Below are 23,134 nucleotides of genomic sequence, written 5' to 3' on the forward strand. Positions count from 1 at the left end.
GACAGATAAAGTGTTTTGTTGGACTACAAAAAAAAAATAATACTGTAATTTGTTAGAGCAAAATTTTGGGGAAAAAAAAATGTATTGGATTTATATGAAATAGAAAATGATGCTTTCAACCAAATCATGAATATAACGAGAAAAAAATAAAATAATAAATAGCTGTAACAAATTACAAATTAGTTTAGTCCGACAAAAACACTATTTCCAGTGGGGTTCTTACATGAAAACACAAGCAAAATTGATTATTCATCTAAAAAAAAAAAAAAACTTTTTTTTTTAACACAAAAATAATGCAGTTTTTAAAATGTCTCTGAATATAGTTTTTTCCCTTCTTAGCTGGAAGTATAAAAATTATAAATCACACATCTTTTGACAAAATATAAAAAAAATAACCTCCTTTTACCTTAAAATGATAACGTGGGTTTTCTTGATCTCAAAAATTTAAACTTTTTTTCCCAAAAGCACGAAACAAATAATAAATCATACATTTGATGACAAAAATGACCCCCCCCCCCCCCCCCCCGTATTTTTAACTATTGATTTTTTTTCCTGATATGAAAACACAAGAACACACCTAATTTACCAAGCACATAGTTTTTCACACATCTCCAAATTTTGTGTGGGTTTTTCCTATCCTATTATTTCAAGTACAGCACATGTTTTTTCTCCTTCTTTCATTTCTGCTGAAACTGACTAATAAGCAGACCACAACAACATCTGATGCCGGTGTATTGATACAATATACACTTACATACTTGCACTACACACTGTTGCTCATATTGATTTGAGCGTGTGAGTTGTGCTTGGCTTTTATGTCATTCCAATTTGGGAGGGTGAGGGGGGTAGCAGGTTCACATGTTGGGGCCATCTTGGACCCGACCAAACATCTGCAACCCTGTAAGTTCTGTGTTACCACGGTGATAAGAATGTAGTGTGTGTGGAGGTGGATTATGCTGACTCAGTGTGACGACGGACATCTTGCTTTGTGGCTTGATCATCCTGATTGAAACCATTTTCTGTGCCGTGCCGTCCCCCAACATGACCCATGCATTGACCATGTGTCAGCACATCAGCTTTGGTTACCTGTCCACTAACGAGTCCATGGTGTTTCAATAAACCTAACTTGAGTCATTGATCCCATTCATACTGATCCATCATAATGCTAACTCAAGTTAGCCAGTTCAATTGAATCATCTGAGTATGAGCAAAAGTTTTGAATTGTGAGGTTTTGCATGACTTTAGAGGTAAAATCTGCAACTGTACAACTTTTTCCACCACACTAAGAACCTCTGCAGCATTTAATGAGCACCATTGCGTTGTACTGAGAGCTGTTTCTAATATTTTGGGCCTTTAAACACGTGTTTGGCGTTTGAACTGTGGTTTGGCCCGTCGGACTCTCTCGGGGGTTGTGGGAATTATCCCAAAAAGCCGAGACGGGCGAAAAATGCTTGTATGGCGTTTTCATCCCGTTGTTGGCCTTGACTTTTCACTTTCGACAAAAACACAGCAGACTCATTATGCAAGAACCTCTGCTTTTTTATTTATTCTAGATCTCAGATTTCATGAGCACACTTTATACATTTGTTGTTGTTTTTTCATTTTATTTTATATCAACTCTAAGAAATTCACATTTACACAAAGCATTGTACATTATTAGTGTGTCAGTACAGTGACAAATATCCCTTTGTGGTCATTAATAATTATAATACTGTACTATGAGAGACAATCACAGTGAAGAGTCACATGACATGTTCTATTTGTAAACAAAATGCACATTCAGCAAAAAAGAGGAACACAAACTACAAAAAAAAAAAAAAAGACAAAGCTCGCAGGCACTGCGGTGCGACTCTTTGAGTGCGATAGTCTAATAAGTGCTTCAAAAACAATTGAACAAAAAAAAAAGTCTAACACAAAGACGTGAAAAGCATCAGTGGTAAACAATCACAATTTTAATGCACTGTAAAATGCCATCTGGTAGCATTAGCGATGAACTGTAACCGGATTTTGAGATTATTGTGAAATTTTGTGGATGTAAAATCCTGGTGCGGATGTTTGTTTTCCTTTTCAAATTACATTGATGCTTATTCAAATAAAGATTTGGTTTGTTTGTTTTGGTGGCAGGTAACTGTTTTTTGTGGTGTTTGTGAGCAGGATTACATAAAATCTTTACTACTGCATTCCACAGAGCTGTGTGAATATAAGAATTTGGCTGCAGATCTGGATAAAAAAAAGTTTTTTATCGTTTTGGGCATTTTCCTTAACAAATTGCAATGTTTGGTGCTTTCCGTTCCATATCAAGACTTTTCTGAACACATCTTATTATTTTTACGTTTGTTTGTTTCTTAGCAAAAATACGTGAAATTTGCTTTAGGGAGAACATGTACAAATTTGTTGACAAAAAGAGTTGATGCCGGAGAGTTTTTAAATTTTTCAGATGGGGAGGCAAAATGTGAAGACCTTTAATTTGGTACCAGTCTAAAAAGTTTTCTTTTCCAAATTGTGATTTCTCTTGAATCCAGGTTTTATGTTGAAAAAGTCAAATGGGATGATGTAGGTTATCTTTTGCCGTACAGAATAATAATGACATCTTACAAGATTTTATTAATTTGCCTACTGCTGCCATTTCTATTAGGGTTCACATTTTTACTCCACAAGCAGCCACAGAGAGATTAGGTTTTATTTTGAAGCTGTTGGCAGCAAAGTTGGACTTTCCACTCAACACTGTAACAGCTTCTGCTTGAATGCCACACAAGGATGCGGATGAATCACGCCCACGCTGGCTCTCGACAGGAGTGTGATTCATATCCTCGCCTCGTGCGTGCGTGCGTGTGCGCATGTCCGTGGCCGCTGCTTGTTAGCCTCCGACTTGACCACAGCCATGCATGAATCACAAGTTCATGTAAGAAATAACGGAGCAGAAGGTTAATTGTATGGGGATGTGGGCGGCCATTTCATGACTCATTCTTCTGCGTTAGCTCACTATTCCGAGCTCAATCGCACCAGTAGTGCTGGGTAGATTGGATATTACTAATTACAATTAACTAACAAACTTATTAATTAATTAAGTTATCTTTGGCTAACCTATCGCAGCTTTTTAAGGGATCACTTTTTATTTGTTTTACAGTATACAGGCAAGTATGAATTTAAAATTGCACTCCCTGGATGTAGTACTGCGTTTGCTGCAAGACGCCAGGCAGCATTGGATGAGATGCATCGTAAATAAGAGCAAGAAGCCGAGGCAGAGAAGGTCCCAAACTGAGCTCCAGAAGTCATTGCTCCCACAGAGCAATATTTATATTCGATTGCGAATATTGTTGTATGCTCTGTTTCTATGTGTTGCTGCTCTGTGTACAGTATGTTCAAGTTGTTGAGTTGTCGAGTTGTTGTTGTGGGTTTATAAGTAACAACTTAGCATTAAGCTAGTATACTTTTGTTAGATGAAATTATATGGTTGGAACATAGAATGTTAATTTTTTTTGTTTATTTTGTCAGTTTTACAGTAACTTTAAACTAGGAGTGACGAATAAGCATCTTGAAACAAACTCGCTTATATCGTATTTGGAGAACTGTATGAGTGAGATGAATGAGAACAGGCGCTAAAGTCCGTATCCCACTGAGGGGTGGACATTTGCGATGCAAATTAATGTTGATTTCACGGTCGCAATGTTCTCTAAACGTTCTCTAAATAATTTCATTTTGAACGTGTTCAAAATTCTTGGTGACAAAAAATTTCCTTGATCCTTTTTTTGTGGGTGTACTCGTGATAGACATGGATACTAGATGTTAATTTTGCTAAAATAAAATGGCTTCCGGGGCTGAATTTTCAAAACAGTCTGGCAGATGCTGTAGATTCAAATGTAAATTTTAACCAGGATCAACCCGCTTGCATTACAGTTTTTGAGTATGCTTAACTCATTCACTGCCATTGACGGCTATAAACGTCAAAAATTAATTTGAACTATTTCTATTAGTTATCACATTTTTTTCCACTTTTGCTAACAAGAGTATAAAAACCTAGAAACAAATATTGTACATTTAGAACAGATATAAAATTTGTGATTAACTCTTTGACTGCCAGACGTTTTCAGAAAAGGGATGCCGTGGGTGCCAGCCGATTTAAGCATTTTTGACTGATCTTTCAAGGTCCATAGAAAATTATGTGTTTGGACTATGGAAACACACATACTACCAAATGAAAGATTGGACTCTCATCTTTCATCAGAACAAAAAGTTTGTTTCTACCTTATTCCGTTTTTCAGTAATCAACAATAGAAAATGGTTAGTTTCACCTCTGTTTTGAAAAAAAACGTCTTTTAACGTCTTTGGCACTCCTCCATAGGATTTTACTTAACGTTATTTAACGTTTTTGGCAGTCAAAGAGTTAGTCGTGAGTTAACTAGTGATGTCATGCGATTAATTAAATTAAAAAATATAATCGCTTGACGAGATGATTATTGAAAATTAGGGACGTCAGGCGATTAAAACTTTTTATTGTAATTAATCGCATGACAACAATAGTTAACTCACAATTAAGCACAAATTTTATATCTGTTCTAAATGTACAATAAAACTATTCTAGGTTTTCATACTCTTGTTAACAAAAGTAGAAAAAAATGTTTAAACTAATAGGAATAGTTAAAATGATTTTTGACGTTTATAACCGTCAATGGCAGTGAATGAGTTAACGTGGAAGTCAACCTTAAACATTTCATGACAATAATATGTTTTATGTGACCTCACTAGTCGAAACATCACATTCTGATTAATATTACATTTGTGGAATATGAGTTAACCCAAAATCCATGCTGTCGACTGAAGATGACATCACAGTTGCTGAGGTCTCAATCACAGCTCACCTGTTTTCTGAATCTGAGCTGTGATTGGTTGTTACCTGAGCCCTGAGCAACAGTGATGTCATCGTCAGTCAACAGCAAATGGCAAAATGGCCGCCCCCTGAAATTAATCAAAACTGCTTGATTATGCTCCTTAACTCAAATTCCACAAACGTAATACTAATTAGAATGTCATTTTTAGACTAGTGAGGTCACATATAACATATTATTGTCAAGAATTATTATTTTTGATTGACTTCCCCTTTAAGCGCTCATAATGGCAATTTATTTGGCGTCAGTAAAGTAATGACTCCTGTCTCCCCAATAACAGTACCTGTGCACCACCAGCTTAAAACGCATTGAACATACATTACTGAGACTATAAAAGGTATTACAGTACCAAGAAAAAAAAATATTCGTAATGCTTTATCTTTAATGGTGCAATTTTAGTCTTTGATCTTTAAAAGGTATTTATATATGTGATTGAAGGGGCTCGACATTAAAGTGATAAAAGGTTGCCTGTGAAGTGCTTTCATATCAGTGCATCCATACAGTAAATGTCAGCAGCTGCTCGTGTGGATAAGACATTGAGAATGTCATAGACACACACACACACACACCTGACGAGTGGGTGAAGGATGGCGCAACCGAGTGGTAATTGCTACCTTGCCTGTAACCACGTCTCACTAATGGACACCCGCATTGTTGACGACGACCGCCACAGGTTAAACGCCTCTTCCCTGTCAATCAAACATAAATGGTACAAATCATGACTCTGTTTCGAATTAGCTCAAACTGGCTTGTGAGGTCTTTCGCACTGCCCGTTAAAGACAGATTTTCTACCAAATGTTCTCTGTGCGGAGGCTCTGTGTGAAGGGGAATAGCGGAAAAACGGGAGCAGTTTGGTGACTTTTTAGCCTTCTCGCCGCATTTTTGTTCTGTGTGAAAAGCACCAACACGGAATGCGGGGTTGAAGGCTTTTTCTCAAATGTTCCATCTTTTGTTATAGAATCAGACGCAGGGCAATAGATGTGTGAAAGCTGAAATCCGAGGCTGGGATTTGTATCTTAACGCTAAACTTGTTTTGTACCTATAACCGTACCTGTGCACAATTTCAAAAAGTTTAATAATCAAAGGTCAAATGAAGTCCTTGAACACATCATATTCACCTTCCACGAGTCCACTCAATTTAAAGCAAGATGCTGCCTTCAGGGTCTTTGCTTACGTCATAACACGTCCTTAGGCTTCACTCACAATGTGTCGGGTCGGCAAAAACAGAGCCTGCTGAGTCAGCGTTACTGGAAAAAAATGAAACTGGACCCCTGCAGGAGGTTTCGCAGAAGTGGTTCTGTCACCACGACAACAGGATGCTTGCGAAAACAGAAAGCGAGTCTGATGTGAGTCCAAAAATCTGAAGGTAGATGCATGAGTCGAACCTTCCAGGCACCGGTGGGTTTCAACTAAGGCTAATTCCTTGCGTAGTGGACAGGAAAAATGGAGTTAGTCGGGAAAATGAGCTTGTGGGATAATTGCTAAGATGCACTTTTTCTTTATCTACATAAGTTGATACGCTAAGAGTCCAGGCACGTGGTTCTATATGAGACTCCGCATGCAGGGATGTCAAGAAGAGGCCCGTCCACGGCAAGTCTTGGGGGCCAATTCCAAGTCCATGTGGGGCCCCCTGTTGCTTTCTTGAATGAAGGAGCACCACTTTAATGGTCTTCCTCCTCTTCTTCTTCCTCAGACTTCAGGAGGAGGTGTGACAGGCTCGGGACTGCCGTCCACCCTCACCACTGCAGGGAAGAGACAGGAGAAAATGTCAAACTTGAGCTAGCATGACATGTCACTAATTTTTTTAATCAGATGCTTTGTGCCTTTTTCATACCCACTAAAACCTTTTTCACGGCTTACTGTCACTGCAGTTTCAATATTTGTCAAACTGCCGTTGTGATTTGAGTTACGATACTGTGATCCTTCACTCAGAGCTTTTTTGATTATGTTTTTACATGGCCGAAAAAATTACAGGGAACAAGAAGTATGAGGTTAAAAAGAAGTATCACGACTACGTTATTGCTTAAGTTTTGAATGGTACATTAAACGGCAAACGAGGGTTGAGCATTTTCTGGCGATTTCACCTTATAGTCAATGTTGTTCGCACAGGCGGGGACAGATGTGTGCAGCCGGACAAGGTGTGGCGCACTTAAAATCGGCACATTCACATATTCACCAATGTTTAAAAATAAATAGATACATTTGTTCGCACCAGCCAATCGACTTCGGGAACGGACTGCAAAGTCACACGCAGCGTCCTGTACAGGTCTGCCGCCACCCAGAGATAACGGTAAGTGTTTTCGTGTTTAAAACTGTTGATAGGAATAGTGCTAGCATTAGCTAAAGTATTTAGCACGGCCACCGGGATGCCGGTGAAAAAGTGGAAGCGTTCGAGGGGCTCTTATAAAAAAAAAAAAAAAAAAGGGAAGGCGCTACGGGAGAAAGAGTGGCTCACCTGTACTACAGTACACGGCAGTTCTGTCTTTTTTCGACCCACTTAAATGTTGTACACCAACCAACGCCCCTCTCCTCTGGTGTGCACAATGACCCCGGGGAGCTGCTGCGACCGACCGATGCAAACTCACACGGTGAAAAGCCAGCGAGAAGAAAATGGCGGACACTCACCCCCGCGTCCGCTGTTTAATTCAAACAGACGCTTGCTTGCAGCGGTTTTTTGCTTACGTCACAACCAATTTGGGCCACATTCTTTCGGCTTTAATTTTAATTCGGCCGAAATTTTTCGGTGGCCGAATATTCGGTGCGTGACTAGCGCTAACCACTATCACATGTTTTCAGTTAGGTTCAACTTGTGGTTTAAACAAGTGTCAGCCAGAAGCCTTTCTGGGATTTTAAGACGGCATTGCAAATGTGAAGGATTAATTGATTGCTTTGAATTGATTTGGAAAGAATGTTTCCTGATAAAGGCTACTTTTGCCACTAACCCATGGAGGTCTCATAGAAAGTGCGTTTAGAGGCCTGTGCATGGGGTGGGGCCGCACCTAAAGACGTAAAAAAGTTCCAACAGCTCGTTTTCTCAGGTTGGGAGGGGCTGGTGCTTTGAGAGCAGAATGACCTAGAATTTCTCATAGAGGGGCGAATGGAGGAAAACGCCACTTCGGTGATGGTTTTGGTGAGGAATTAGCATTTTATGGCTAAAGCTCCAAAAAGTTGATTTTTCACGTTGCTGTCCCTTAACGTTCGTACTCATATTGTGGATTATTTTAAGATATAATGAGATTTTCTACATTTACAAGCTAACCATTCGTAAGACACTGCTCCCTTGTTAGCCTTTGCCCTATGTACGATTGTTCTAGTTACGGTATTTTGTCTAAAAATATGACTGTTTTTGTCTTCCTTTTCCTAATAGGATTTTTTTTACCATAATATTAGCAGCTAAGAAATATTACAACAATTTTCTCGGTATTTATTACTTGTGTCATATTTGCGTGACCTTGGGTTCCTTTGTTATGTAAACTGTCTTTCCCCAAGGGGGCACTGTGTTTTCACGGGCTCTATTCAAACATGATCAAGTGGCATCATTAGCCGAACAAGGATGGGCTTCCAAAGCTGCTTTTTCCCACAAACCTCTTAACCTGCTTTGCCACCAGTGCCAGTGCCATGGAAACGCCTGAGGAATGCAGAGGCGTTCTTTATCAATGCTCGCTTTTGCTAAAGAAGAGACGCAAAAACTATAATGTGTGGAGGCTGCTTTTGTCTGCTTCACACGTACATTGTCATTCATTCATCCTCACCGATGATTATACTGGAGTCTTGCATTGGGTTCTTGAAGGATTAACAGCATAAAAGACCATTTACTGGTGTTTTCTTGTGATTCTCTTGTGTCTTAATGCTCGAATGCTACCTCGGAAGCTGTGAAATTTGCAAGCGGCATTCGCCCTTAGCCATTCCCTGTCGGTATCTTTCACACAGACAGGAACGAGGGGAAAAAAGTTTTGTGTCTTATTGTGAGTCATCAAAATTTGCAGACATGCTCGTCCCACATGCAATGAGGAAAACACACAAGTTCCTCGCAAATTAGCGCCGTCCATCTGTTTAGCATATGGGGTACAAATTTGCTAGCAATTGGACAACATCTCGAGCATGAGTTTACTTGTAAAGGGATAGTCACTCTCAAATATCAGTTTCCCACAAAATGGCAGACTTCCTGTACTGTATGTTTATTTTTATTTTTATTTTTTTTGGTCTGACTGGGGGACTTTGTGTGGGTTTACGTACTCATGATCAACCAAAGTGCTGTTGCTCAGCAAAACTTGTACAGAGGTGGATCTTCAAGTAATGAGTTACTGATGCTTCAAACTAAGATGGCAGCCATTTGTCTTTTTGGGCAAGGCTTTTTTGAGACATTAGGTGGGTTCCATCCACCTATTTTTATTCGAATTATCAAGAATTGCGAAAAGGAAACTATATGGAAACGCCAGAGATTAAATTTTAAAAAAGGCTCAAAATTCGCAAAAAAGTTTTTACGCTTGGAGGAGGTGGTTTTTGAAGCGTATCGAAAACAAGGAAAACGCGCATTTTTGCGATGGAAGCAGGTTTTGCGATTAAGCGACTACAAGACCGGATATGCGTCGCACGTTTTGACCGATACTACGTCACACACACGTCACAATAAATGGCGAATGATAAAGTAAGATATGCTTGGGGAGATGAAGAAATCCAATTCTTTTTATAATTAATTATAGAAAAAAATCATGAATGCAATTTTAGATGGCTTTGTTAATATCAGCTCTCAATGTAACGACACACTTCACTTACATGCCGGAGGGAAGCCAACAAGACAAACTACTTCCGTTCCGTCCGTCAAAACCAACATTCCCGCCTGGAACTCCTTATTGTCCCAAAGTTCCGTCACAACAACGTCATCTCGCGGCGCATATTCGCAAAACAAGAGCGGATGGAAATACATGTCCGTTTTGCGCATTTTCACCAAATTTGCATAAAAATTTCAAAACATTTGGATAGAAACCTGACTAGTGTTGAGAGCCTGCTTCTGATAGACATGCCTACCAAATTTCCTGTTGCTAAGTGCCGAAGGCTTCAGGGTTCTGAATCTACATTGATTTTGTGTTTTAACGGAGAATCAGCTAACTTTGCCTCCATGTTTCACCTACGAGCAATGACATAAAGTCAAATGATTTACAATTAGTAAATCTCCCTCTGGTATTTGGGGTTCAAATTTGGTAGCAATTGGACAAAATCTCTAGGAGACGTTTGTCTTTGGAGGACCCCTGGAAATGGACTTGAGACTTTTTTTTTTGTGGATCTACTCATGATAGACATGACCGCCAAATTACTAAGTGAAACGGGTTTTAGGGTGCTAATGAGTTCACATTTAAAGGACCCCCATAACACCCAAAATAACCTTTAATTTGTCCTTTCAGTGCTAAATTTTCCTCTTCTCTGGTTTGGCTTCTCGAGATGGGAAAGGACCCACTAGCAGTACTCGTGACTCAAATAAGTATCTGAACGTGTTACTCTATTAAATATACTTTTTTGGAAACGACTACCTCGTCTTCATCGTGCTACTTGGCGAGCTAACTATTTTTCTGGTGTAAAAATGTTTGAGAATTGTGCTAGATCGCTTTTTGTGTGTCATAATAAGACTCACTCACCAAATTTCACATTGCTGTGTAAACCTGACTTCAGTCTTATATAAATTTGGCCTGAGAATAATAAGAATGACAAAGAAGCAAAGCCATTGCAAGAGAGGCACTTGGCAAGCCCAAGCAATAATAACAGCAACAGTCCAACTAGCTGCTAGCTGCACCATCCTGACGATCAATGCAATCCACCTCTGAGTGGCTCAATCAAAGAGAAGCTTTTGTTACGCACTGGTTGCCCCCCACCCCACCCCCCTCACAACAGAGCTTGCCGGCTGACAATAAAAGTGAGGCTTTCATGCTAAGAGGAAACAATACACTTGCCTATTATAATTGCGGTGCATAATTAAAGTACTACATCATGTGTTTGTCTTTCTGGCATACTCTCTCATTGTGATATGATTGCACTTCACACCTGTCATGGATATATACTTTCTATTTTATTTTTATTTAATCAGTGAGTTATTTGACAACATTTTGCTTTCAATGTTAGAGTTAAAATGTAAGATTTTGTCTTTGATCGGAAGCCAGTAGAGAGGAGGGGAAAAAAGCAGCAAAGTGCAGCACAACAAAAGCAGCAAGCACAGAGAGTGAGTCATCGTTTGTGTGTGTGACTGTACACTCGCAGAACACAATATTAGGTACACCTGCAAACTCTAAATGACAGCTATTAATTGAGGAGCTGTGAAACGAAATTACAAAAACTAGTTTATTATTTTGGAGTGACACTGTTAGAGAGCTATTCATTCATAGTGGTTGTTTTTTCAATAAGACAACTTTTTGCTCAATTACGTTATTGTTCTGCTATACAGTACTTACTTAAACTGTGATTTTATTTTTGCAGTATTATAAAAAATAGATGAATAAAAATAGTAATTACTACAAAGTAGGGTTTCAAGACAGGGGTAGAGTTTTCATGTTTGGGTTAGGGCATTGAGTTTGGGTTTCACACCAACTGCCAAGACGCCATCGCTCGCCGAGATGCTCGTTCGCTCACGCAAAAATAGTAATTGCGAAGTTTAAAGACTGAGATAGGGTTTCAAATTGGGGTTTCAAGTTAGGATTTCAAACATGGGTTGGAATTTCAAAGTAGTGTTTAAAGCAGGGGTGGGCAAACTTTTTGACTTGCGGGCCACAATGGGTTTGAAATTTTGACAGATGGGCCGGACCAGGAGCATTTGGACCTTATAGCACAGTAAAAACACACAGATAAATGTACAACCCAATTTACTTATAGTGTGCACTTAGGACTGCGTTTTTCAAATGTGCAAAATCCACATATTTAAAACAGCTTTTCCAATAGCTTCATTTTTATTGTTTTAGCTCAACTTTTGCTGTGTTTTTATGCTTTGTAAAGTGACCTTGGGTGTTCTGAAAGGTGCTGTTTTTAAATGAAATGTATTATTATTATAATTATGATTATTATAAAATAGCCCGAATCCAGGTAGTACGTTTGCTTCAATGAATATGCAAGATGCGGCATTTACACACTATTTGGCAAAGTGGGAGGAGAAATGTAAATAGATTATAATAGCACATACACTGTGATCTGTCAAACCGGGTAACTGCATCTATTATTAATAGATTTCAATTCAAGGCGTAAAGTTAAAGAATTTTTTTCCATTGGCCCACCCATTTTGAACCCGGGCCCACAGTACGTGTGACACATGCGGCTGCATGATAGCCGCTGCTGCCTGTCACGCGCTGAGGACAAAGCGCGTACATCCAATCCGTCTCTGACCACTTTTCCATCTCCGTGGGGGACGCATAGCACACGGTGTTTGTGCAGCAGCTCAAAAAGAAGCCAAAAGCCAACGAGGAAACGCTCATAGAAGTGCTCGACGCACGCCCCGGGGATGTATTCACCAATATCAACAGTCTCCTGCATGCGCGCTCCTCACCTCACCCATGACAACATGTAGAAAGACTATCTTCAGCTGTCAAAAGGATCAAAACACGCAACAGTGCCACAATGTTGACTGATAGACTGAACTCTTTGTCCCTGCTTTCTTTCAAAAAAGAATTGACCGATTCTCTGGACTATCAGGACATTGTGTTCAACAAAAAACCGTGCCGTCTCCTGCTGTAAATGTCCAAATCCAGGAAGAATTGTATTTTATGAATCATTTATCTTGAGTTGAGCTTACTGCCATCCTCCCGTTTATTTTAATAAATTGCAAACGTTGTTATGAATGTGCCCTGCGTATCTTTCTGTCCGCTTTCTGTGCATAAACGAGCTTATCAGTGAGACCCCGACCCACTGATCATATTTTCCGGGTGTGTAGAAGTTACACAGCAGTGACTCTGATGTAAAACATAATCTGCACAGGAGTCTGAGGGAAGTGGATCCCAACACCAGTCATCCACTGCTCGTACTGCTACAGCTGGAGAACGCGCTCTCCAGCTGCACCCGTCACTCACAGCAGTCCTTCACTTTACGTGAGACCGCGCCAGCGATTTTATTTTCTGCGCCCTCGTAATTAAAGAAGCGAAATAACGCCACAAAAAGTGTGTGTTAAGAGCGGCAACTTAATCGCTGTCCTTGGTACCCGCGGTAAAGCACTATTAGGGACGTGAAGGGAATTTTTTTTTTTGCATATTTTCTCTGGCCCACCCATTTTTGACCCAGGGCTAACCCTAACCCTAACCCTATTCTAACCCTACTCTAACCTTAACCCTAACCTTAACCCTATCCCTAACCCTATCCCTATCCCTAACCTTAACCCTATCCCTAACCCTAACCTTAACCCTGACCTTAACCCTATCCCTAACCCTAACCTCAACCCTAACCCTAACCCTTAACCCTATCCCTAACCCTAACCCTAACCTTAACCTTAACCCTAACCCTAACCTTAACCTTAACCCTAACCCTAACCTTAACCCTAACCTTAACCCTATCCCTAACCCTAACCTTAACCCTAACCTTAACCCTGACCTTAACCCTATTCTTAACCCTATCCCTAACCTTAACCCTAACCTCAACCCTAACCCTAACCTTAACCCTAACCTTAACCCTAACCCTTAATAAAGATTAGACACATTTTTGGTATTTCAATTTTTATTTTTTATTTTTAATATTTTTTATGATTCAGATTTTTATTAAACAATGGTGAGAGACAGAAGCACATCAGTGTTGTAATGACGAGCGCCGGCCAGTGCCTTGCCCCTGGTATTTCGGCAACCGTCCAGTCAATTTGATGAGGCGGGAAATACCCGGGAGTTAACCCTTATGCCAAAACCTAACCCTAACCCTAACCCTACTCGGGAATCATGTGGTGATCTAACCTCCCAATTCCAACCTTTAATGCTGAGTGTCAAGCAGAGTGGCAATCGATCCCATTTTTATAGTCTTTGGTATGACCCGGCCGGGAATTGAACCCACGACCTCCCAGTCTCAGGGCGGACACTCTAACCACTCGGCCACTGAGCTGGGGGGGGTAGATTTAGATTTTTTTTCTAGCCTTTTTGGATAAGTTCGGCGGGCCGGATTGAAACGCATAACGGGCCGTATTTGGCCCACGGGCCGGGGTTTGCCCATGTCTGGTTTAAAGTCTTGTTAGTGTTTTGCATTAGAGTTTGAAGGCAGGTTATTTGTAGTTTGCTCTTTTTTTTTTCTTTCCTTTTAATGATTGTGATATGTAGTCTAATGAATATGCTATTTAATACAGTTGGTACTGCAATTTACAAGTAACCTAACTTATTTCCAATTTTTCCAGATACAGTTTTTGCACCACTGTGTAATGAATACGGTATTAGCATTATCTCGACAGCTATATCCCGTGGAGCCTCTTGCCTCATTAGCGGCTGAGAGCTATGACAGAACGCCGCTGCTACGCATCGCAGTTTCGTCAGTTTAGTGTTTAGCACGTGCTAATTGGCAATAATGCCAGTGGAAGCCATTACAAAGGTGAGCTGGCGTGCTGGGGTGGACGATTCTCTCATGACTGAATAACACATGCTCACAAGTCCAAATAATAGGAACAGACCTCAGAGTAAACATTATGATAGGAACTTTCATTGTATACTGTATGCTTGTCTTCAAATCTTAACTTTCAATCTTAATTCTATATCTTGAAGCCCTTACTTAAAACCCTGCCCATGGCTTGAAACCTCAACCCTAATTCTTGTTTAAAATGTTCATTTGAAACACTAACCCTATAGTTTTATACCCACAGCACTGAGTTGAAACCCTAACTCTGATATGAAATCCTTACCCAAATTGAAAGCTAATTGAAATCCCAATTTAAAACCCTAATCCTGGCTTGAATCATAATTTGAATCCATAAATGTGTCGTGAAACCATAACCATGTTGTAAATGTGAATTTGAACCCCAAAATTTAAACCCTATCCCAGCCTTTAAACCGTAGATAAAACTCCGTGGCTGGCTTTAAAAAGCCACAATTGAAACCCTAGTCCTGGTTTGAAATCTTTAAAACCCTAACCAGGTTGTAAGACTCAAAATTGAAAACCACAACCAAAGCTGGCATTTATAACCCTAACTCTGCACTGTAACACATTTCTGTAAAATCTACAGTAAAAAAACAAACTAGAGCTTTTTCTTGTTTTTTAATTTGACAGTATTTAACTGTATACAGCAATGCATTGTGGGTAAAACAAAGGGCAGTTTGGGTAAAAACAAAGTACAGTAATTTGCTGTATAATACTGTATATTTTACAGCAACTATGTTTTGGCACATATATATGTGGATTACAGGTAAATACTGTAAAGATTGTTGGATTTTGGCGAGTATCTCTACAGAAGAAGCAAATCGCAGACCGTGTATTGTCACTGGAGCAAAGACAAGAACAATATTTTAGCGCAAGGGCAGCCTGCATCGTCTTCACATTGCAAATGACAGCTAATATTCATTTATGCACTCGGGTGCAGAACAAGAATTGATTTTACAACAAGGTCGGCACGGTGGATGACTGGTTAGCCCATCCGCCTCCTAGTGCGTGAGATCGAGCCCGGGCTTCGGGCTTCCAGAGTGGAGTTTGCATGTTCTCCCCGTGCCTATGTGGGTTTTTTTCCGGGTACTCCGGTTTCCTCCCACATTCCAAAGACATGCATGGCAGATTAATTGAGCACTCTAAGCTGTCCCAAGGTGTGATTGTGAGTGTGGATGGTTGTTTGCCTCTGTGTGCCCTGTGATTGGCTGGCAGCCAGTTCAGGGTGTACCCCGCCTACTGCCCAAAGCTAGCTGGGATAGGCTCCAGCAACCTATTTGAGGAATAAACGGTTTTAAAAAATGGATTTTACAATGACATACTGTATTATGTACAACTTTAATTGCCAGTAAATTCCTGTAAATTACATAGAATACAAGAAACAGTTGTAAACTAAATTACAGTGAATTGCTCAATACACTAAGTAACTGTAATTTATATACTGTAAGCACATGTAAAAAAAAATACAAAAATAAGATGGTAACTTTTTTGCCACTTATTTCCTGTCAATTCTACAGTCAATTAGTTACAGTGTGTCTTAAATCTGAGGTATGTCTTGAAACCCATATTTGATGCCTTATTCCTGACTTGAAACTGTAATTTAAAACCCAAAATTTTACTTTAAACTTAAATTTGAAACACTTAGCCTGACTTGAAAACCTAGTTTGAGGCCCTGAATTCCCTAATTTAACATTCTACTTGAAACCTTTAACCCTGCCCTACTTTAACCCTATAACTTGAATCCCTTAATTTAAAACCTTCACCTTTGTTTGAAACACTCATTCTGGCTTGAAACTGTAACTTGAAACCCAACACCAGTCTTGAACCCTAAACTTTGCTTGAAACCTTACCCCTTGTTTGGCACCCTCACCTAGTCTAGAACCCCTAATTGGAAATCATAACCTTTGCTTAAATACGAAATCCTGTCTTGAGACCTTAATCATTGCTTAAAAAGGTGGTCAAACAAATATGCTCAGTGTAAATATCATATTCCTCCACGATGAAAACATGTTTGGTTGAACTTGTATGCATGCTGAGGGGTTTTTCCCTGCATGAGTCACCAGTGAAGGGTTGATGTGGGTGTGGTATAAAGGGGGTCGGTCGGTGTGGCGTATGGCATAATGGGGGTTGGCGCGCCTCGATTCCATTAAATAGAAGCACCTTTCTTGGCAGAGAGCCTCCGCATACATATTGAATGAATTTAAAATTTAAACGAGACTCTGAATGCGCTCAAGCTTACACATCTGTGTCCTACATTTGACCTGACGCACACCAAATACATAGTTGTCACTATCAACCACAACCAACCAGCACAATTAATTCACTGAGCAATTTTCAAAGCTAAGTCACGCCTTCAAAACTGACCAATCACAGCAGAGCAGAGCTGTACCTCCAGGGTGGGCTGGTTGGTTGGGTGTTGAAAGGCGGATAGATGGATAAATAGGGGTTGAATGGGTTTGGATGTAGGTGTAGTTGATGGCTAGGTGGATCTTAGATGGTAGGATTGATGCTTGGTTGAATGGATGGATGTTGAATGGTTGGATGATAGTTGACAGGAGGGATGATTGGATGAAAAAATAATGCATGGATGGTTAATGATTGGATAGATCCAACATTTTGGTGTGAAAGATGGCTACATATCAGAGGCTTGAATGTATAGATGTTGTACGGTTATAGCTGCTTAGATGGATGTAGAATAAATATACGTTGGATGGCTATGTGGATGGTTGGTTGGATCAAGGTTTTTTACCTATTTCGCCTTCATGTATCTAAGTAAGGCAGCTGAAAACAGATGATGGATGGATGAGTGGTTGGTTGGATAGATGGATGTTGGTTGGATGATGAAAGGGAAGTCAGATGGGCGGATGGATGGATGATGGATGGATAATTGATGGATGGATGAATGGATGATGAAAGGAAAGTTGGATAGATAATTGATGGATGATGGATAGATAATTGTTGGATGGATGGATGGATGGATGGATGAATGGATGATGAATGGATAATTGTTGGATGGATGAATGAATGGATGGATGGATAGATGGATGATGGATGTTGGTTGGATGATGAAAGGAAAGTCGGATGGATGGATGGATACTGCAGATAATGGATGGTTGGTTATCATTCATCTGCCGTCAATCTGTCAGAGGGATGGATGGATGGATGGATGGATGATGAAAGGGAAGTTGGATGGATAATTGATGGATGATGGATGGATAATTGTTGGATGGATGAATGAATGGATGGATGGATAGATGGATGATGGATGTTGGTTGGATGATGAAAGGAAAGTCGGATGGATGGATGGATGGATACTGCAGATGATGGACGGTTGGTTGTATAAATGGGGTGGTTGGTTATCATTCATCTTCCATCCATCTGTCATCCTACCACTCAACAAATCAAGCAACCAGGTAGGATGGATGATGGATGTTGGTTGGATGATGAAAGGGAAGTCAGGTGGATGGATGGATGATGAATGAATGGATGGATGGATAGATGGATGATGGATGTTGGTTGGATGATGAAAGGAAAGTCGGATGGATGGATGGATACTGCAGATGCTGGACGGTTGGTTGTATAAATGGGGTGGTTGGTTATCATTCATCTGCCATCCATCTGTCATCCTACCACTCAACCAATCAAGCAACCAGGTAGGATGGATGGATGGATGGATGGATGCTATGTTGGATGTACAGCTGGTTGGATTGTTGGTCAGTCAGTTAGTGGTATTGTGTTGGATGCTTATTATTTTTTTTAGATGGTAGAACGGAAAAGATTGACAGACAAACACACATGGACTCACCTATCTGTTCCTGTGTGCGTGACCGCGGTGGCCGAGGCTGTACGTCGGCCTGCGCCTGCTGCTGCTGCTGTTCCTGGAGACTTTGACTGTCCACAGAGATTCCGCTGTCACTGTGAAGCTTCTCTCCCTCCGGCGTCACCGTCTGGTTGTTTGTCGCCGTTGACGCCGCGGCTGCCGCAGCAGCGCGATTGTTAGCCGCCTGCTTGTTCTGCTTGCAGCTGTTCCACCTGTGGACAGCAGAGGCAGTCACTCAACCTTGACCGTAGTTTTGAAAACGAAACTTGTCTTAAAACCATCATTTCAAACGCTAGCCCTAGTTTAACACCCTAAGACCAGCTTGAAATCACAATTTTAAATCGCAACCCGTTTGGAGCCTTTACCCCAGGACTCAAACTGCAAACACGTCCGTGCAAACAGTCCACCAATCAGGAGCAAGCGTTCACACAGCGAAATTTGCATATGCCACTGATAATAGCCTGCCTCCGTGGCTCGAAGAAACAGCAAACCAGGAACGAGCGTGAAACTAGCCAACCAATCAGGAAGGCGTGTTCGCACAGTAGGATTTGCATATGCCACTGAGGAAAATATTGAGTCTCGGCCCAGAAACATCTAAAACAAATCCTTTGGACCATACCCTTAACCTATTTTAAGATCATGACCCTAAATTGAAAATCAAACCTTTAAAACCTTAACATTCTAATACTATCTATTTTGGAAGTCCAATCCTGGCTTGAGACCTTACTTTAAAAACCTAACCCTAATTTAAAGCCTTAAACATGTTTTAAAACCATAACCCTATCTTGAAACCGTACTTGAAAACCCAACCCTTCTTTGGGCGCACTCACACTAGGGCCATTTCTTCCGTACCGTACTGAAGCCTGATTGCCCCCCCTCCCCTGTCCCCCCTCCAGCCCACACTCACATTACTCTAACCAAACCGTGCCTGGGCCCTTAACTGGGGATCCAGATCATACCCAGGCGCAGATAGATTACGCTCACACTACCTATTGAATCCGGATTTTAGCAGCAAGCGTGCTTGGGCACGGTACATTGGCCCTAGAGTGAGTGCGTCCTTAGAAACCCTAACCCCAGGCTTACTTGAAACTAACATTGGCCTCAAAAAATATTTTGAAAACCGAACCTTAGTTTAAAAGACTAACCTGGTTTCAAACTTTAATTTTAAAAGATATCTTGAAAAATTTACTCTCGCATGAAACCCTGATCCATTCTCCAAACCCTACTTTCAAACCTTAATCAGACTACAGTGAAACCTTGGTTCACAAATTTTAATTCATTCCATGACTGTTCATTGCAAATCAAAGCAATTTTTCCTATTAAAAAAAAGAGAAAAGTAATACATCTGTTCCAGCTTGAAACCAAGCCGCCATGCACGCCCGGCCATTGTTGAAAGGGTCCAGATGAGGCCAGCCCGGCAGCAATATTTTGGTCAGAAACCAACTTTTCATTCAGGAACCAAAGTTCCCCAGTATATTTCTGATTAAAGTCTGCAAAAGTCACAACCTGGTAACGATCTGTTTACATACCTGCTTCCTGTAGTTATCGTCGCCAAGACAACCATGACAATTTTCCCTCACTATGTTTTCTTATTCTGCCATAAAACAGGACATTCTGCGCTGATTGTTATTACAGCAACAATTATGTTGTTTACATTCGATGGTCATGTTATACAGGCTATGCCTGAAGCCATTTGTTTTTGCTTTGGATTGTTTACACTGAGGGGGGGGGGGGGACAAACCTGTGTGTGTGGTTCTGGGTTAATGTGATAATTTAAACATTTACTGTATGTGTGTGTCCCCTATCCCCGCCCTAGCCTCATAAAAGCGGCACTTGAGTTTCCCTGGTTGGCACTTTTCAAATAATCAATGTGTGTAAAGGGCCTGTGGATGTGTGTGCCCGTGTGTGTGTGCATGTGTGACCCCTATAATGTATTTTGCGCTGAGTGTTTTTGTTGTTTTTCTTCTGAAAAGGTTGTTAGTGTTAGTAGGTCAGAGCCTCCAGCCCGATGCATTAGTCACCCTCAAACCTCCATTTTCTCTTCTTTTATGGCACACATTCATTCTTAGTTTTCAGTTTTCGGTGTTATTTGTAGCCGTAGCTTGAAACTTTAACTGAAAATCCAACCCTGGCTTCAAACCCTAAACTTTGTTTAACCTTAAACCTGACTTAAAACACAAATTTGAAAATCTAAGGCCCCTAATTGCTTTAAACCCTAATCGAGGCTTAAATCCAAAATTTCAAACCTTGTTTTGAAATCGTATCCACTCTAATGCATTTTCATTGTGTATTATTTTATTTTTTTATCTGTGTTTTTCTTGGGTACAACCGACCTCTTAAAGGCGATGTACGCCACCAGACCCACCACCACGGCAGCCAGGATGGAGCAGTAGATGGGGATGAGGTTCTCGTTAAGGCCATGGCCCAGGAAGCGCGGCGAACCGGCGCCGGGCGTGGTCGTTTCTCCATCGAGCCCTGGGCCCTCCGAACCATCGGGGAGGAAGTAGTTGGTGAAGGCGGGCGACGTCGGGTCCGTCTCGTAGGAGACAGACGGGAAGTAGGTGGGCAGCAGGGGATCTGAGAGAGGGAAGAGCGCATCAAGGCAAGGCACGGCAAGGGAAGTTTATTTGTATAGTATATTTCATACACAAGGCAACTCAATGTGCTTCACACAAAAAAGACAACAGCTATAAGCATCAACAGACATAGGAGTTAACATCAGGAGATTTTCAGTGGACATTTTTCACTTTTCAATTGTAACAGTTGTGATTTGATTGGTGAATTCCTCTATATATTTCGGAATACTGTAAATCTATGCAAAAGTGCAACTTTGATGGATATCCTTTCTCATCAGTGGTAGCTTTACGTTTAAAAAAAAAAAAGGCACAGTTTGTTAGTGTTATGTAATGTACCACTGTTAGTGAGTTAGACTGTTAACACCCCCCCCCCCCCCCCCCGACCCCCAAAAAACACTAGTTTTAGAGTTTAGAATTCCAATAAATAATGTAAATAACAATAAATAAAGTAAATAAAAAGTTTACAGGAGTGTGCAGGATTATATAACTTTTTTTGGGTGAAATCTCCAGTTAGTTAGTGAATTTGTTAGTTAGTTAGCGGGCTTATGCTCATAAAAAAAAGTTTTGCGTTAGAAAGCTGTGTGCAGGATTATGTACTTACATTAAATGCCATGTCCAAAACAAAAAAATAAAATAAAATAAGTTAATTCTACATAAAAACTACTCGGTTACTTTTATGTGACAACTACAGTTTGTAATAGTAGTTTTGTAAAAATATATTGTAAATTGTTCATTTTCAAAAATTATATTATTAAAAAATATAGTAAAAAGCGAGCGAGCAGGATTGTGGGGGAAAAAGTGAAAAAAGTATTTTAAATACACAATTAGTTAGCAGGACTGCATAATAACTAATCGTAATGTTACCCAAAAACTACATACCATTAGTTTGACCCAAAAAAACAACCTTTTAGCAAGCACTTAGTAACCCTAACCCTAACCTAAGAGTTTGTTTGTTTTTTACATTCGGAAACACCATTAGTTAGTCAATCAGTCAGATAGTTGAGTAGAAACAGCTGTTACATTTTTATTTTTATTTTTAAGTCAGTTGATGAACAGGCAGGACTACGTTTAAAGAAACTGTTCATTTTATGTTTATTTTAAAAAAAAAATCAGCATAATTACATAATAACTACTCTTAATTTTATATGAAATCCACTGATTATTTATTTTACATAGGAAAAATAGTAGGAATATGATTTTAAAATATATGTTAATGCGAACTAGTTTATTAGTTTTTGTAAAACCTACTGTTAGTAAACAGAATTTAATGTAATAATTACATCTTCTTTTATATATTGTACTATTAGCAGGATTAAAAGTGAAGTTGCGCCAAAAATGTTCTTTACAATATTACATTCTATGCCGCCCTAATAGTTGAAACACGATATTCTGATTAATATTGCGTTTGTGGAATACGAGTTAAGCAGCAAAATCCACCCGTTTGTCCATCTCAGGGGGCGGCCATTTTGCCACTTGTTGTCCACTGAAAATGACATCACAGTTGCTCAGGGCTCAGGTTGCGACCAATCACGGCTCAAGATGAGCCCTTTGACATCGATAAAACTGTTGGATTTTGCTGCTTAATTCATCTTCCATAAACACAATATTAATCAGAATGCTTAGACTAGCAAAGGCAAATATAACATATTATTGTCAAGATAATTTTGGGGTTGACTTTCCCTTTAAGCAAAACTACACTTTGGTAAATATGCTAATATTTGTTAAGTTTGGCATATTTAAATTTGACCTTTACAAGAAAGTGCTGTTAGATGATGACCTGAAAATACTGTGATCATTTTTTTTTTTAAGCGAGAAAGATTGTTAGTTAGCAGAAAAACTCCTCTTACATGAAAACTGTACTTTGCTAGTTTCTTCCAATGGTGCTATCAGAACATCATTCTAACCAGCAAAAAAACGCTGTTTTCTCAACTTGACTTTATTCCTCTCGGAAGTTCCTAAAGCTTCTTCGGACATTTCTGAGGCAGCACTGCCTTCTGCCCCAAGGAAACAGTGAAGCCGCAAACTCTGCCTGGTAACAAGTGGCTGTGTGTTAAATAATGGCTGCAATCAAAATGCTCTTGCGATGAGATCTTTTTTTTTTTTTGTAGCACATTTTTGTCGCAGCTGTTTTCGAGTTCTGCTTGTGATCTTGCACAAAAGAAATGTTTTTCACCAATCCCTCTCACCACCAACCAGCCCCCGCCCGGATCAGAACCGTATGGATCTATAGATGAGGGCTGGGTGGCTTGAGGGGGGCATGAGTTTGGCCGAGGGAATGTCTG

General features: G+C 40.1%; 1 protein-coding gene across 1 annotated transcript in view; it reads right to left on the reverse strand.

Annotated features, from left to right (window-relative positions):
• Positions 1-1,518: 1,518 nt before the first annotated feature.
• Positions 1,519-23,134, reverse strand: part of ngfra (nerve growth factor receptor a (TNFR superfamily, member 16)) — a 38,868-nt gene continuing 17,252 nt past the window's right edge. Inside the window, exons 4-6 of the mRNA XM_077559874.1 lie at positions 20,610-20,853; positions 18,262-18,488; positions 1,519-6,628 (exon numbers count right to left, since the gene is read on the reverse strand). Of these exons, the coding sequence (XP_077416000.1) occupies positions 6,576-6,628; positions 18,262-18,488; positions 20,610-20,853 (524 nt within the window). The 3' untranslated portion in view covers positions 1,519-6,575. The remainder of the gene's footprint in view (positions 6,629-18,261; positions 18,489-20,609; positions 20,854-23,134) is intronic.

Source organism: Vanacampus margaritifer, chromosome 2, assembly GCF_051991255.1.
Source record: "Vanacampus margaritifer isolate UIUO_Vmar chromosome 2, RoL_Vmar_1.0, whole genome shotgun sequence".
Taxonomy (NCBI): Eukaryota; Metazoa; Chordata; class Actinopteri; order Syngnathiformes; family Syngnathidae; genus Vanacampus; species Vanacampus margaritifer.